General features: G+C 34.4%; 2 protein-coding genes across 2 annotated transcripts in view; one reads left to right on the top strand and one right to left on the bottom strand.

Moving 5' to 3' along the window:
* The window catches only part of Tyw5 (tRNA-yW synthesizing protein 5), a 24,488-nt gene extending 14,348 nt beyond the window's left edge, over positions 1-10,140 (top strand). Inside the window, 4 exon segments of the mRNA XM_047547580.1 lie at positions 645-782; positions 2,694-2,781; positions 3,177-3,293; positions 5,105-10,140. Coding sequence (XP_047403536.1) covers positions 645-782; positions 2,694-2,781; positions 3,177-3,293; positions 5,105-5,361 — 600 coding nt within the window. The 3' untranslated portion in view covers positions 5,362-10,140.
* On the bottom strand, positions 8,820-17,179 carry C3H2orf69 (chromosome 3 C2orf69 homolog). The gene is made up of 2 exons (XM_047547579.1): positions 16,735-17,179; positions 8,820-12,248 (listed from the first exon to the last, which is right to left on the bottom strand). Exons 1-2 carry the CDS (start codon positions 17,065-17,067, stop codon positions 11,421-11,423), a joined length of 1,161 nt encoding a protein of 386 aa, XP_047403535.1. The 5' UTR covers positions 17,068-17,179; the 3' UTR covers positions 8,820-11,420.

Raw genomic sequence — 17,179 nt, 5'->3', positions numbered from 1 at the left:
TAAGTGGTTGTATGTGTTTTAACTGACAGTGTAATTTTTTTATAGTTATTGATTGACATATAACTTATCTCTTTTCTCAATGATTTGTGCCCCTAAATAAGATTGTTAAAAGTTGATTACTTAGTTCTTAGGTAGGAGTATAGAATCTTAGTGTTTAAAGTCATCTAATTTCTATACAATAAGAAATCCCTTCTATTGAATATTTTACACATGGCCAGTCAGCTAATGAAATACTAACCCAAAATGATTATAGAAATCCTGAATAATTCATTATGTAAGCTTTGATGTACATTCAGAGTCAAATGTTTAGAGCCACAGAAGAGTATATGACAGTTGTATAAATCATGCTTAAAGTAGAAAGAACCTTTCTATTAATGAAGTACATAGAGCTTAACAGTGTGATACTGTTGAATCCGCAGTCTTATTACATGGTCTTATTTCTTCATTTGTAAGGTAATGTGTTGTCATATGTTCGCATCATAGTATTTAAAACACTGAGCAAACTTTTACCCTTTTCTTGCTTAATATTGTGTAGTCTCATTGGCAACCTTAGATAAACTATGCATTGCAATATTGTGTTTTACAATTCTTTCCAGATATTAATTTTTATCTAATATTTTGTTTTTATGTTTCTGTTGATACAGGATGTTGCAGATATCAGAAAGCAATTTCCTTTATTAGAAGGAGATATTAAGTTTCCAAAATTCTTCAAAGAGGAACAGTTCTTTTCCAGTGTTTTTCGAATTAGTTCACCCAGATTACAGCTTTGGACCCACTATGATGTATGCTAACTACATGAAAAATCTAAATCCACAGAAATATAGCATTTATAGATTTAACATTCATAGTTTCAACTTTATGAGCTACCCTAAAGATCTTTTTGGTGTAATTTGCTGAAACATTGAGTTTTGAATAAGCACTTTATAAGGCAGTGATAGGGGAGTGAATTATTTAGCTAATGGCAAAGTCTGGGTTTTTCACATTTTATTTCTCTGAGCTCTTATTCTTGATTCATCCTCATATATATATAAGTTTCATGAGGTGGATAGGTTTTTTTTGTTTTCATTTTTTAGTGTATAAAGGATGGCCACTAGATAAATCAGTTTGGGGGGGCAGGTGTGTAATTGATATGTGTGACTCTTGCCATATAGTTATATTATTCAGGAGAAGGGCAGGAGTTTATGGAGAACTATTTCTAATTGTAAGAATTTGGGGGTATCTGAAGATCTTAGGATTTTTATCTCTTTAGGAACATAAAATGTCTGCTATATTGGTAAAGTAGGAAGATGTTTAGATTTTTTATCTTAATTATTTAGACTATGGTGTTATAATTTTATTTGCTTAAATATACATACGTATATATATTTATGCATTTTTTTTAAATATGAAAATGCTAGTATGGTGCATGGTTTGGTGTCAGGAAGTGGAGAAACAAGAAGCTGAAGTAATACCTAAGAGATTTCCAAAGATAAAATAATTTTTTAAAAAGTTCCCAAACTGTTAAGTTTTATATGTGCATTTTATAATTCATTTAAAGACCTCTTGGGAGGATTTTAGCATAGTCAGTAAATCTATAATTAAATGAGACAGACATGAAATCTTAGCACATTGTTTTTTTAAGATTTTACATGAATGACATGGTGAGAAAAATGATATGGTGACTCATAACGTTTTTAGCTATAAATTCTATAACTTCAGAACATTTTAAAATTTTAAGTAGTTTCCCTTTTTACCTTGACTTGTAATAAAATATATAAAGCTTTTCTTAAGAGATACTAGTTATAATTATATGGTTAAGGTTTATATAAGTAAAGGGTTATTGCTAAAAGGAGAAATACTTCAATAGTAATGAAATGTGAATAATCATGAATATATCTTGCTTAGTGTATATCTTAATTCTTTAGGTGAGAATCTTGTGGCTCTGCCTTTTAACATTTTTCACAGTTAGTACTAATTAGGTATATTCTTGCATACATAGGAAATACTAAGATTGCTCCATGAAAAAATATATTAAGAAAATTTGCCAGATTATATTCCTATGCAAGTAATTTAACAATGAAGATATCTATAACTCTGTTATTGTTGGACATATATTAAGAGTTAGCAGTGGTTGTAACAGTATCCATTTTCCTAACACCTAATTTTTCTAAGTGCTTTCAGTCTGTTCTTTAACGATGGTCTTAGAGCATTCCTTGAAACGTAAATATAAGAAGTTATTAACCAAGCAGAGCCTCAAGTACAATTTAACTATTTTCACAGTCAGTTAATGGTTGGATAAGGGCAAGTAGTTTCCTAATACTGGACTTCCTAATTTGCCAATTCTTCCCAATTTAAGGCAATACTGCAGAAATATCTTTACAGGTATAGTTATATGTGGAATACAAGGATTCTGTTGTTTGATTAAAATATGACTACATGAGTTTTAGGTAATATAAGTCAAATCTTATTAAAAGGTTGGGGTTTAGGCTGGGTACAGTAGCACATACCTATATAATCCCAGCTACAGAGACTGAGGTGAGAGAATTGCAAATTTGAGGCCAGCCTAGGTAAGGGCAACATAGCAAGACCCTGTCTCAAAATAAGTAAATGCATGAAAAAGAATTAAGGTTTATAGTTAATTATGTGAAAAGTCGTTGGTTCTATTTATTCGAATTTTAGACACTGCTTACCAATAAGTTCTTATTGGTCTTCAGGTAATGGATAACTTCTTAGTACAAGTAACAGGAAAAAAGCGGGTTACACTATTCAGCCCTCGAGATGCCCAGTATTTATATTTATCAGGTATGGGTGTTTTTTTTTTAATTTTATATTTTTTATGTCTATTCAATAACTCCTTTTGAGAAATCTCATTATTCACATAGAGGGGAAAAAACATTTTGGGGCACTTCTTGCTAATTATGGTTTATTGTGTGCTCCATTATATATGTGTAATACATACAAGAGTAGTCTGCCTGAAGAATGAGATTTTTTGAGATTATTATCTTAATTACATGGGTATCAGTGGTCATAATTAAAGAATGGGTCATGGAAAACTGTTTTAGCTTTCAGGAAAATAGTCATTATTCTCATAGTAATTGAACAGAAAAGAATTAATTTTCAAATTTGTATTTTTTAATACTTTATTTTAAAATGCTAACTTTGCTCAACTTTTGTTTTCCCTTTTTTGAACTTTTCAGGTACTAAATCAGAAGTGCTGAATATAGACAACCCAGACTTAGCTAAATATCCACTCTTTTCCAAGGCTCGAAGGTACGAATGCACCCTTGAAGCTGGTGATGTATTATTCATTCCCGGTAAGATTTCTAGACCTCAGCAATGTGCTGTTTATAAAATCTGCACTATCATTCATACTTTATGTGATTATTTATCTCTCCGTGTGTGTGTGTGTGTGTGTGTGTGTGTGTGTGTGTGTTTAAAGTATACCTTGGTAAACTCTTACTAATTAATAGTATTGTTTCTCAAAAGCAATGTGTATAACACATATAATTATTTGTAGTATATATAATACTTAATAATAAATGACTGTTGCTGGTTTCTGTATTTACTACATTATACTTTTAATCATTAGAGTGTACTCCTTCTACCTATAAAAAAAAGAAACATTACCTGTTATAACAACCTTGCATAGGTCCCTCAGGTCAGGAAGTATTCCAGAAAAAGGCATTGTTGCCATAGGAGATGTCAGCTTGCTTTGTTATTCCCCTGAAGACCTTCAGTGGGACAGGTGGGGAGGTGGGAGGCAATGATATTGATGATCCTGACCCTGTGTAGGTATAGGTGAAAGTACATGTTTATATCTTATTTTTCACAAAAAAGGTTTGAAAAGAAAAAGCACATAATTTTAAAATTAGAAAAAAGCTTAGAGAATAAGGATATAAAGAAAGAAAATAGTTTTGCACAGCTTTACAGTGTCCTTCATGTAATTGATTATCTATAAAAACTGGATGCATTTCTTTCTTATTCTTATATTCATTGAGAACAGCCATTACTTATTCTTAAAATCGATTGTCATTTTAAAAATTTGTATTTACACTTTTGATTTTTGTATCTTCAGAACTTGGTTTAGAGATATGCACTTTTATTCTACATACAGTTTTTTAAAAAACAAAAAAAACCTCAAAATATTAAACATTTTTAAACAAAAGCAAAAGTCCCATCTTTGGATTTAAATTTAACAGAGTGGTTAGCTTTTTCTTACTAAGAAATATTCTGGAAAAAAGTTGAAGTTATGATTAAAACTGAAGACTACTACTGCATATCAAACTATTTTAATCTTATTTTTCCTCAAGCACTCTTCCAGTGAATTTGCTTTGAAAATGTAAACCTTTCTTTCTAAGCCTTTCATAATAGTACACATTGTTTGACATGATTAGTATTCCATCTTTGTTACATTGTGGCGTTGCTTTAATATTCCTCTAGCACTTATATTTTGAAAATGTTTAGACTCAATTGAAAACAAAGCAAACTTTTAGTGAAAATAAAAAATTAATTAGGTATATAATGTAGTTTACTCATCATCTCTGTCATCAAAATATTTGCTGTAGTTTTATGTACTAATTGTTGTAAAAGAGCTGAAATGTAACATTATAATTTTATTAGAAATATAAAATAAGGAAGCTACAATGAATGAAAATTTCAGCAAGTTAGAAACCAAATTACAGTTTGAACATGAAGTCTTTGAGAACAAAAGTACTGTACTGAATCAGAAAAGGTCATATTCCTCAAATAATCGAAATGTTCTATGTACAAAAAAATAAACATTTTTGATGTAGTTGTGTGACTCAGGATGTGTAAACAAGTAACACAAAACAATCCCAAATTAGAGAACTACAAAACCAATATAGCTTTGTTATGTCCTTCAAGTTAAAAGGAAAAATTGCTGTTTCTAAAGATTTTTAAACTAAGGGTTTTGACACTTTAAATTGGTTGGCAATTCATAAAAGTTAAAATGATTCTGTTAGAAGTGTGCTAACGAAGGGATCTGGTTACAAGAATTATTTCTTACATTGGCTATATGCAATTCGTGATATTTCAGTGACATTTTGGGTTTTTTTTTTTTAACTGTAGGTTTTATTTTTAACTTGTTTTTTGAAACTTTCTCCAGCTTTATGGTTCCATAATGTGATTTCTGAAGAGTTTGGAGTGGGAGTGAATGTCTTTTGGAAGCACCTTCCATCTGAATGCTATGATAAAACAGACACCTATGGAAACAAAGATCCTAAAGCAGCATCAAGAGCTGCACAAATTTTAGACAGAGCCTTAAAAACACTGGCTGAATTACCGGAGGAATACAGGGACTTCTATGCACGGCGAATGGTCTTACACATTCAAGACAAAGCCTATAGCAAGAACTTCGAGTAAATAATGAAGTGAATGTGATGCATGTTAACACTTTAATAAAATATAATTCAGACATTGGGAAAGTATAATAAGTTATAAATTTTTAAAGATTCCGTCTTTGTTAAAATAGGAAAGATAAATCAATCTCAGATTTACAGATTAAATATGATGTGGGTCTTGGTATGGTTTCCACTTGATACAGATTGTTAAAAGAACACTATATTGGGACCACTCTTTAGCTACAGGATGCAAATGACTGGACTAGGGATATAGCTTGGTGGTGTAACGCCTGCCTAGCATGCTTAGGGTCCTGGATTTGATCTACACCACCAACAAATAAACAAAAAACCCCAAGTAACTAAAAATCCAACTTAAAATGACTTCAGCAATAAGAAACTGCATTAAATCTCATTACATGAAGTCTGATAGGTTTCAGTGTTCCTAAACCATTGATTTGGTAATGGCACCAAAAGCTCGGGAGATTTTTCTTCCTTTTTCTCTAGCCACAGCATTGGCAGTTATCCTAAGGCTGGCTACCCTTGTGGTCATGGGATGATTGCCAGTAGTTGGGGCCTTGTGTATCTTCATTTACATTCAGCAGAACAACCTGGCTGGATTCCAGTGGTCCTGTCTTAACGTGAGGAAGCTTTCCCAGAATTTGCTACCAAATCCTTGAGTCTCATTGCTCTAAAGTTGCTTAGCCCTGTCCATCCCTGAGATAGTCATTAGCAAAGGGTTTGCAGTAACCCTTAGGCTACTCAGGTATACTGAAGCTGGGAATAGAATCCTCTTTGAGGCCTATGAGGTATGTATGGGGCAGAATGGATAATTTTAAAAATCAGAGTTCTGATAGAAAAGGAAAAATGGTAAACAACTGTGTTGTCTACTATATGTGCACATAATCAGAATCTTTTGAGGCACGTTTTTTGAACACGTAGATGCCTAGGCCCCAACTATGTCGACTTTGATTCAGTTTGTTTGGGACTTGGTATAGGTATCTAATAGAACTTACAGGCTGTTTTGATGTATAATCAGGACTGAGAATCATTGGACTATAATGATTTGGATTCTTAGTTTTGTGATTTAACAAATGTTTAATCTGATCCTGCTTTTTCTTGCCACCCAATGTCAAGTCAGCCTCTTTTTTCAATTGTTTTATATAGAAAATAAATCAGTTTTAGTTCATATGTATGGCTAAACCTCAACCTACTTAAAGTTTCCTCCACTAAATCCATTTTCACCTATCCTTTTTCTAAGGAAAATTTTTTTAAGTGAATGGGAGATCCTAATGTTGTCTTTGAAGACAGCGAGCCATTGTATGTTTATCGGTGCTATTCTGTTTTGCACCTAGCAATTATATTACAATGTCACTGAAAAAAGACCAAGTATATTTACTGAACACAAATGTGCCCATCTAAAGCAATCTCTTACTACATCATTTTGGTGCATTTTAATTAATTTTCTCTATTGAAGATATCCATTCATTCATTTTGTTGGAGTAGTTTCAGATGGAAAATTGCAAATCACAGTAATCAAGAAAGGAAAAGTTCTGACTTTCCTAGGCATCTTTTGAAAAACTTACTGAATTTACTAAGATCAACAAAGGTGAACAAAGGTCTGTCAGAAAAGGAATTGTTTTAATATACTAGCCAAATCTTAATTACTAGACTTTGATCTTTAGTTACTTCCTGAACAAGGAACTTCTTTAATCATTCCTGTTACTTCAGGAAAGAGAAAGACAAAACCTTAGTTCGCACAGTATTTATTTATAGTCAGGTTTTAATGAACTTTTTTTTTTTTCCCCTTCCTTAACCAATGAGAATCTGTGCAAAGTGTCAATGTGGAAGTAAAACAGTTACAATTAGTGCACAGGATATTCATTTTATTTCAGTTTGGTTAGTGGGGAAACAAACTGGATGAAGTGAAATAACCTCTGAAGCTTATTTTCCTCGTCTTTAAAAAAGAATTAATACATGCTTCATATGTTGCTATAAAAAAATACAAGGAGACAGTTAAGAACAGAAACAGTTGATGACTGGTGTTACTCCATTTAATTTCTTTTTTGCTAAGAGGTTTGAGGTAGCAATATTACAATATTTGGAAAGCTAAAGATAGACCCACTGGGAAGTTTTAAAATTACTTCCCTGGTTGTATTTTTATAAGGGTCTGTTCATTTTAAAATTAAGATATTTTAATCTTTTTTGCCTTCTGGGTTAAGGCCAAATGAATAAAGTATTACACAGTAAATGTGAATGGTAACCTCACAAGGATTTTTTTTATTCTTGAAAGGAATCTTAGAAACTAATCAATCTAGATTGCATAAATGCTTGTCCAGACCGACACAGCTGATAGAAGCTAGGATTGATTTCAGTAGTAGTGACTGCATTTATTTGTCATTCTCCCTTCTTTCTCAATGTTTAGCACATCTCAAATACTTCTGAATGGAATGCATAGCTTTTCTTTGGCTGGTTTGGGAGCTGAACCTGATGCACAAAGGAATTTCCTTCCTCTTCCAACAAACCTTCTCACTTCACTGCTTGATATATAAAGGATTCAAAATAAAACGAAGCAGGCAAACAGCAGAATATAATACAAAAAATGGAATAGTGCAGCCAAAGAATGAGGCAAAGGTATACATGCTGGCATGAAATTTTCCCAATGTAATTACACACAAAAGGTGTCAGAATATGTTGCCATTTGTATAAAATAAGGTGTGCTGTATGTAAACATTTATATAAGCATGAATTAGCTCTGCAAGACTTTACATGAAACTAGTTCTAGTGGTTGCCTCTGAGAAGAGGCTGAAGAGCTAGTGGGAAGACTGGCAGTTCTGTATTGTATTTTTCACATTTTGAAAGCATTACGTGTGAAGTGTAATTATTAATTTTTCAAGAACATTAACAATATTTTTCTTGGAACATGAGTACATTTGAATTGTACTTAATCAGTAATTTCAAACATCTTTCATGAAATATCAAAACAAAATCAACAAGGCTTAATTTGTGTCCTTTATCCTTCTGGAACAGCTGTGTGAACCCAAGTTCTTAAGAACCTAGTAACAAAGTTTTTCTCTCACCTATAAAAAGTTGTCAACAGATATACAAGATGAATCTAAAAGGTTAAAAAAAAGTACAGGAAGTTGAAAGGCAGATCTGGATAGAATTGGAACTGTGCTGCATGCTTCCTTCCTCTGGTGCTAAAGGATGTGGTCAGAAGGAACCAACAGATTAGCAGTCAGGCACACATCTGGTGTTGTCTGTCCAGTTCAAGCATACATGCCATGAATGCTTGGGTGTCTTAAATACACCCTAAAGTGGAAAGTAAATGACCTCCATAAGGAACTCTGCCTATCTCTACCACTAACTGGTATAAGAGCAGCTGGGTCTTTCTGCCTTTGTAAAAAACAAAGTGACTTACAGATGAAGCTATTTACATCTCATCCCTCAAAGGATTTTAAAACAGACTACCTTATAACTACTACTTTTTGTTCCATATTTTCTCTCTTTATAACCATTCCAACTTTAATCTGTTACACATTTCCATAGTAACACACTGGGACTTTGTGCTATATCCTTATGGCCTAGACTCTGCTTGCTCTTGGTGGATGCCCAGATATTGGTGCATGAATGAAATGAAAACTTGATCATACGACATTCTAAACAACTCTCTTCAGGAGCTAGAAGGAATACAGATACCTGAAATGATTAGCAGAGAAAAGGAAGACTTGATGTTCTAGAAAATGCAACAGGAAAAAAATGGTAGAATGCAAATTTTCATGGAGTAATTTAAAAAGAAGGGTTCTGTTTTTACAGAAAAGATTTTCAAAGTTCCTCATTTGAAAAATCATGGAGGTTAATGAAAGCATGTATAGAAACCCAAACTGGCAAGACAGATATAGCTTCCATTCACATAATGATATGAAGTTTAAAAAATGTTGACAATATAAAGCACATCCAAACACACTTATGTAGATTATTAATTTTAATACACTTATACATTCATGCTGTGGTGGTAACAACTTTCACATTATTTATAGGACTACTTTTCTCAATTGACTCTTCCATCACAAAGGCACAATCCAAGAGGACACACTAACATTTACAGTAACAGTTCTAAATGTGGGAAAAGGACCAATCTAAAGTGTCAAACAAAATATTTGTATATGGATAAACTAGAATATATTTCATTCTGAAAATATTGTTACTTTTCAATATGGTCTCACTTGGATATGATAACAGTTTTAGGTACCAGTGAGTCATTCTTAATATCCATTCAATATATAACAATTAAATTAAGCATTCATGTGACTGGATAACTGAATTCAGATTCAAATAGTTCATATTTTTTAAATGAATTTGTCTATTAAAAGTCCTATCTTTCCAGTTTAGTTAATCCTGTGAAAATAAAAGCCTTTTCTTTCTCCATAGTCCATTCAGTAACTCAGCTATTTTATATTAGATATATGTGAATTTAACAAAGAATTATTAAATTGAAAAAAGTCACCCAATTATGGTGTTTTAAGGCAAGGTAATATATAAAATGTTAGAATCTGTTCAACTTGTTTCTGTGATGGAAATTTTTGGTCTGGAAAGCAGGTATTTTAAAAATTTAGATACTACTCTACTACAGTTTAGAATTGTGTTTGTTTTTAAGTATCTGGTTAAGAATCCTTTTCTCATGAATCTCTAAATATTTGGAATGTATTTACAGTCATTAAGATGTAATTCTGGGAACAAATCAAAAAATTAACATTTTTACCTTATATTGTTTAATAAATTTAGGTCCTCTGGGTCATTAAGATATCCATCTTTAGCATCTTATTTTTTTCAATCCTAAAGCAGCATGTTGCTTCCCTGCTTAGCTATTTCATGACCTGCAGAAGCTAACTATTAATAAACTGTGGGGGGGGGGAAAGGGACTGGTCACCTTTTGTAATCACACAGCCATGTTCCAACATTGGTTAAAATTCATTAGATCTTGGTTTCTCAAAATATATTTATCTAGGTCAAGAAAAACGGGCAGAAGGAAACTTCACCCAAATTATGTAGTAGTGTTAAGCAAATTCAGTTTTTGAGCCAAAATTAAATCATTTGTGTCTTCAAACTTTCCCTTGTAACTTTTCTTATAGCAATGTAATTTTGCATTTTGGCCAAAGAGAGCTATTTTCTTTTGGCAGACAAAATCATGCTTCTGGAGAAACACTAATTTAGATCTGTAGAATCTGTTTCCTTTTCAATAGAGAAGCTGATAGAGTATTATTTATTTATTTTACCTTAGTTGATCTCTTTCAAAAGACTAATGAAAATTTGAAATCTACTCTGTAGTATATTTTTATCAAATATATATATAATTATATTCAATTTAAACCAATTTTCAAAAACAACCGTGTTTTGGCCAAGATTTAAGAAACCCAAAACAGTCAATTAAAAACTGTCAATAAAAAATTAAGCCACAGTGCATAAGTGTGAAGTTTTAAAAATCAGCTTTATGCTATTGCACGTTATTGGAGAGCTGAAAATATATTTGACTCTCAAGAAAAAAAAATACTGTGGCACGTTAAGAAAGAATCCACACGTTTACAAAACATAAGAGGCAAGTTACTCCAAAATGACGGAAAATATCAGGGTGCTTTTGCTTTTCTGAAGAGAAATTAAGTGCTTTTACTCAAGTTTTCAGTGTCAAAATAGCTAACAGCTGGTTATGTCACCAAATTTAATTTGAAACATTACTCAAAGAATCAACTATTTCCAACAATAGAAATTTTAGTTATCTTTTCAAAGGTCTATATCATTAACCTTCATTTTTAAGGGTCCTATATCTTCTCATAGGATTATCACAAACCAACTTTTTAGATTTCAAATTAACTAATTCTAACCCAATCCAAATTAAATACTTCACATTCACAAGCAAAGAATACTATTGCATATTACACCCATACTTTAGGAATGTGTGCTTCTCCCTAACCCCCAAACTGACAATGCATCTATATGAATGGCATCTTACATCTCATTATCTGAATTTATGGCACTCCAAGTGCATATGCTTTTCCACTGAACAAGTACATTAATATTCTTATAGTCTCAAAAAACTTCATGAACCCTGAAGTGATTCTCTATGGAAGGAGGTTCCTTTGCAAAATGAATTTGACTAGTCACCTGCATACCAAAATCCCCAAGTATCTGAACAAATTTCTTGTGCTCCTTTCCAATCCAAGATCTCATGGGATCACGTACTTGGTAAGGTGTTACGTGGGTATGAACAATAATCCCTGTTTGTGCAAATTCTTTTAAGACTTCTGGATATGTAACCCATGTATTGCTTCCTCCAGAATGACCACCATCCAGCCAATACATTGTTCTTATGCTTTTGATGAAACCATCTATGTTCTTGTCTTTCTTGGCTTCTTTCAATTCAAAAAGTAACTGATTCAAAACAACACAGCCTTTACTGAATCCAATCAAAGTAAAAGATGCACCATTTAGTGATGGTGGATTAAAACTCAGGGCAGACTCATTACATTTTTCATAGGTCCTCTCTTTTTCTCCCTGGCAACCATTACTAGTAGTAGGAGAAGAATTAGATCTACAGTTAGATGTTTTGGAGTCCTTATTCCAAACATTGCCATTCTTCGATAGCAATCCGTTCTGACTTAAGTTAAAAGCATTAACTAATAACATATAAAGGTGCTTAAAAGCGCCAAAGTCAGTATTGTGTTCTGGCGCACCAAACATGTTGCTTTTCACAAAATTATCATAGCAGCTGAATTTGTGCAAATGCATTCTGGAACACTTTATCACCCAAATATAACTATTGGGGAACCGGTGGGATAAAATGGTGGCAACGTTTTCTAGACTCCAGTTTTCCCACTGGTAATTCTCAGGATGACGAGTCATAATTTCATGGTAATTCTGAAAAGTAAGAAAGATGAAATAAACATTAAATACATATTGACATAAAATTATTTCCACAAAATAGTTTCCTATCTTTGTGGAAGAAATTAGGTTACAATGACCTATAGCTAATGTACTAGAAAAGAAAACAATTTATCATTACTTTCTGATTTTAAGATTTTGAATAAATCCCTTCTTCAGTTTAAGCCTCATCTCTACTTAAGGGAAAGGGTGATAAGATATACCTCCATTGACTAGTACTTTTAAAAAATAACTTAGAAGAATAAATATGTTTACTAAATTTTATTCAGTATACATATGATCAAATTTCCTAATACATGAACTGAAATTATAAATTTGGTTCATTACACAGACATTTTGTATGTGAATACCCAAATTTAAATTAATTGAAACTATAATTAAAAGTTTAGTTTCTTTTCAATTTCAAGTGGTTAATAACCCCAATACTGGATAAGACATATTAGATGATGTTAAGTGCAATGGAAATAAAGTAGGGGAAAAGGAGGGTAAGGTTTTGGAGTGGGTGGAAAATTAATATTAACACAGAATGACCAGGTACGGCTTCTCCAATAAGGCAATTGTTAAATGAATTGAGGGAGTGGGCCCCATGTGCAGTTCAGGCAGAGGTAAGTACAGCTGTAAAAGGCCATTTGGTGAAAACATGCTGGATAAAAGCAAGATACATCCATGAGGCCACTGTGGCTGTAGTAAACAGGAGCAAAAGTGATCACAAGGGAGGCACAAAGATGGCTGGAGAAGAGGGAAGGTGCTGATCAAGCTTGGGAGGATTTTTGGCTTCTGCTCTGAAAGGTTTGGGAGCAGAGTGTTGATTCAGTAGATATTTTGAAAGAATTACTCTGCCTCCTCTGTGTAAAAGGGCAAGAACTGAAGGGGGGAGACCAATGAGAGGCCACAGAAAGAGAATTCCCATGAGAAGGTGTTTTTTGATGTAGAGGTGCTGAGAAGTGGTCAGACTGTGAATATGTTTTGAAGGTAGAATCAATAGGATTTATTGAGGGACTGAATGGACAGTATATGAGAAAGAAATAAAGAGTATTGCAATGCTACCATTTCTGTTTTCTAAAAAAAAAAAAAAAATGCATAAACATAGAACATCTCTGGAAGGATGGAGATCTTAAAATAAGAGTGGTACTCCTGGAAGGAGAAATGGGAGAATGAAAGGACCCCACATCCTTACCCATCCTTAATGCTAGTGGTTATCTGCATTAATTTTTTAAAATCTTTGCTACTATGATAAAATAATGTCTTAGTTTTTACTTAATTTGCATGTTTTGCTTCCTAAATGGGATTTTGTGTATTAGAAATTTTCATTTTATTCTTTTGTTAATTCTCTGTTTATGTCCTTTGATATTTTTCCCACTGTTATGCTCAACACCTTCGACAGAAGGTTATTTTTCCTATTACCTTCTGTACATTCAGATTTATGATATACACAATTATCACAAAATCATAAGCAATTGGATCTGGAAAGGCTTATCTGAATTCTTTTCATAGTTAAGGAACTTGGTGTCCTAGGAACTATAGTTATATAACTATTTAATGAAACAAAATGAACCCAGATTTTATGACTGTTTAGATTCTACCACATAGAAGGTACTATAAATTTAAATGGTATCTCCCTTGATTAGCTCCAGGTTATATGATTAGAAGGGGGGAAATGCTAAGGAACTATGTGTACTCATATGAAAAAATGGGATTGTTACTGTTCTGTCAAACCCTAGATCTGAGAACAATGAGTAAGTTCTTCCATAGTCTAAAAAGAGGCACCAGACATTCCCATAGGACTTGCTAAAAGGCAGCCAAAACTGCTTCTGCAGCCCAGGCTATTATCTATGGCCAACCTACATACAGAAAAGGGCTTTCTTTGGAGAGGATTTTCATCCTAATTGGGAAAGCAATGCACTTACTATCCTTGTAGGAGTAAAGCATGGAAGTCATGCCTCCCTTCATCCCCAGTGAGGCAGGCAACAAGAGAATCTCTGAGAGAGATTAAGAGGTGCTTACCCCAGTTACATGCTTGCTGGCTTGCAAAAACTTACAGAACCACACGTTACTGCTATTGGTCAAAGGATTTTTAGAAAAACTTGAACATATCTCTAAGAGTTTAGAAACATTCATAAAATAAAGATTTAAACTAGGTGGTCTTACTTAGAGCAGAGTGAGGAAAACTTTATTAGGTATAAGCTACACTTCCATCAAGAATGAATGCATCAAGAGAACATTTCTGCTGGCATAAAGTGCACATCCCACTAAGCAGGCTAGAGTGACCAGAACAGGATCCACCCTATAAAGGGCTGCCGGATAGAGCACAGAAAGCCCCAGGGTATATGACCAGGACACACTGCTTGCGGCACAGTCATCTATATATCCTACTCTTTAGTAAAGCAAAATTTTTAAAAAGTTAAAAATTGGAAATGATCCAAATGTCATGAAATACTGAATGGATTAACAAATCATATATCCAATCATATATCCACACACTTGGTAATATTCTGGATTTGCTAATGGACTAGATAATGAGGTATGAAAGAAAGACCTAAAGGACGACTTCAAGATTTCTAACTTGAGCAACTGAAAAGGTAGTTTCCATTAACTGGAAAAAGGAAGACTGCACTGCAGTAAATATCCAGTGATTTTAGTTTGAGATATCTACTAAATATCCAAAAGAAAATAACTGCATGCAATTGGCAAGCCTAAAATTGAGAAATATGACTAGGCTAGATACACAATGTCAAGGGTGTCTTCGAGTAGGTGATACATAAGACCACAGAACTGAAAAAGATCACTGGGAGAATGAAGATAGAGGAAAAGTCTAAGAATGGAACACTAGGGTGTTCTAATAATTTAAAAAGTCCCCAGAAGGAAGAGGAGGGACTAGAACTTATTAGGTAATCACATATTTAATCTCCATTGATTCTCTATAAACTATTGCTCTCATTTTATAGCTGAAGTAGCTGAAATACTGAGAGATTTAACAATTGCCAGGAATTTCATAGCTAAAAAATATAAAATTTGGGTTCAAATCGAGGTAATTTGACCTCATAACCTGTTTCCCTTCTAGAAGACCTAAGGTTTTTAAAGTACTTCATACACTGCACAAAAAGCTACTGAAATCTGCGGCTACATAAAGTAAAGATGTGAATAAACAACCTGTAGAACTTTTTAGGCCTCATTGAAGACCTATATTCTTCCTGGCACACTTTAAAAATACTTAATAAGTGCTCAATAAATGTTAATCATCATTACCATCATCGACATTACTATAGGTATGCCTGCAGTAGGTGGTCACAATTTCTGGAAGTCTGTCAAAAATATCACATGCTGTTTTCCCAATCAGAGTACAGAGGTATCAAATGTGTAAATTTTCTCTTAAATCTAAATACTAGTTTTTCATAGGTTTTATTGGCAGTCAAACCAGTCAATTATTTTGAGAGCAAAGGAAAATATTACATATATTTTATCAATATTTGACTCATGGGTGGAAGTCAAACATATCATGCTAAAGCATCAATTACAAAAACATAATATTGTTTCATGCCATAAAAAACATATCTAGCTAAATTCTAGCTTTACCTGTTTACTAGTGCCAACAGAACTTTGTGTGATGATAGAAAGTTTCATGTTCTGTGGAAATACTATCTGCATTGTCCAATGCAGGACACACCTGCCATCCCTAGTGACTGAGCACTTGCAGTCTAACGAGCATGGCTGACAAACTGTATTTTTTATTTTATTTAATTATGGCTAATGTGTTAGTGAAGCTCTGGATTAATACCCAGCTTCCAAGACAACATAACCATGAATATTTTCCTGCAGCTATCACATTAATAATAAAGACATGCCTGCAGCTATAAAATCAATAATAAACATAAAACACAAAAAGATAGAAAATTTAGATGAGCATCAAAATATGGACATATTTAGCAATTACTGTCCCTTTTGTTCCACCATCACTCAACATTTTTTTAGGATTACTGGAAGTGTCATACCTTAGTAATGGGTTTTTTGTTTGCTTGTTTTAAAATTACCATCAGCGTTTTCTGAACACTGTGTGCTGGTGCTGACTTAATCTAAAAGCCATCTCTCAGTCCCCTGCCTAACACTCACTCTCTCTCTCTCTCTCTCTCACACACACACACACACAAACAACATGCACAGTCTTCTAAGAGGCCAAGTTAAAAATGAGCATACGTTATGTATCTCATTCCCTGTCTCAAATTCCACCTTGTGATGCCTGGATTGACAGCTGGCTCTTTAGCGATGGTCCCTGCAAGGGCACTTTTCCCTAGGTTTCCATGGGAAAGAGATCAGGGGTGTAGAAGGGACGGTTTGGGATTTCATGGAATAACGGAAGCGTCAGCCCAACTGTGGGTGTGTTCAAGGAAGGCAAGAAACCGGGCAGCCGCCACAAGGGAACCCAGTGAATCTACAGGGGGGAACAGGTGCCTAGGCCCCAGGTTACCTGTACATCCCCGGGAAAATAGAGGACGTGATGCTGGGGCGGCGGTTGCGGCTCCTCCTTTGCCGGGTCTCCAGGGAGGTCTTGCCGTTCAGATCCCTCTCTCACTGCCGCCAGCAGGAGCACCTCGTTACTGCGCTGCGGGTCGGCTCCTGGCACAGTGGACAACTGCAGACACTGTTGGCGGCGTCCCTCGGCCCAGGAGGAGCATCGTGCACCGCCGCTGCCGCCTGGGTTCATAGTTCCGGCCTGCAGGCAGGACGAGGCGTCTCGGATTCCGAGCTGCGGCAGCAGGAGCAGCAGCGCCTGGGACCGTAGGAGCCTGAACCCCCACATGGGTCGCCGCCACTAGAGCGGTTCCGAGGTGGGGGTGATCTGGGGGCGGGACTTCGGCCGGCTGCCCAACGGCCCGCAGGAGTGGCCCAGGCTGCAGCCGGCGCTGGGCGAC

The sequence above is a fragment of the Sciurus carolinensis genome, chromosome 3, assembly GCF_902686445.1.
Source record: "Sciurus carolinensis chromosome 3, mSciCar1.2, whole genome shotgun sequence".
Taxonomy (NCBI): Eukaryota; Metazoa; Chordata; class Mammalia; order Rodentia; family Sciuridae; genus Sciurus; species Sciurus carolinensis.
The sequence above is the reverse complement of the archived record's forward strand: the minus strand, read 5'-3'. Positions and strand labels throughout refer to the sequence as shown.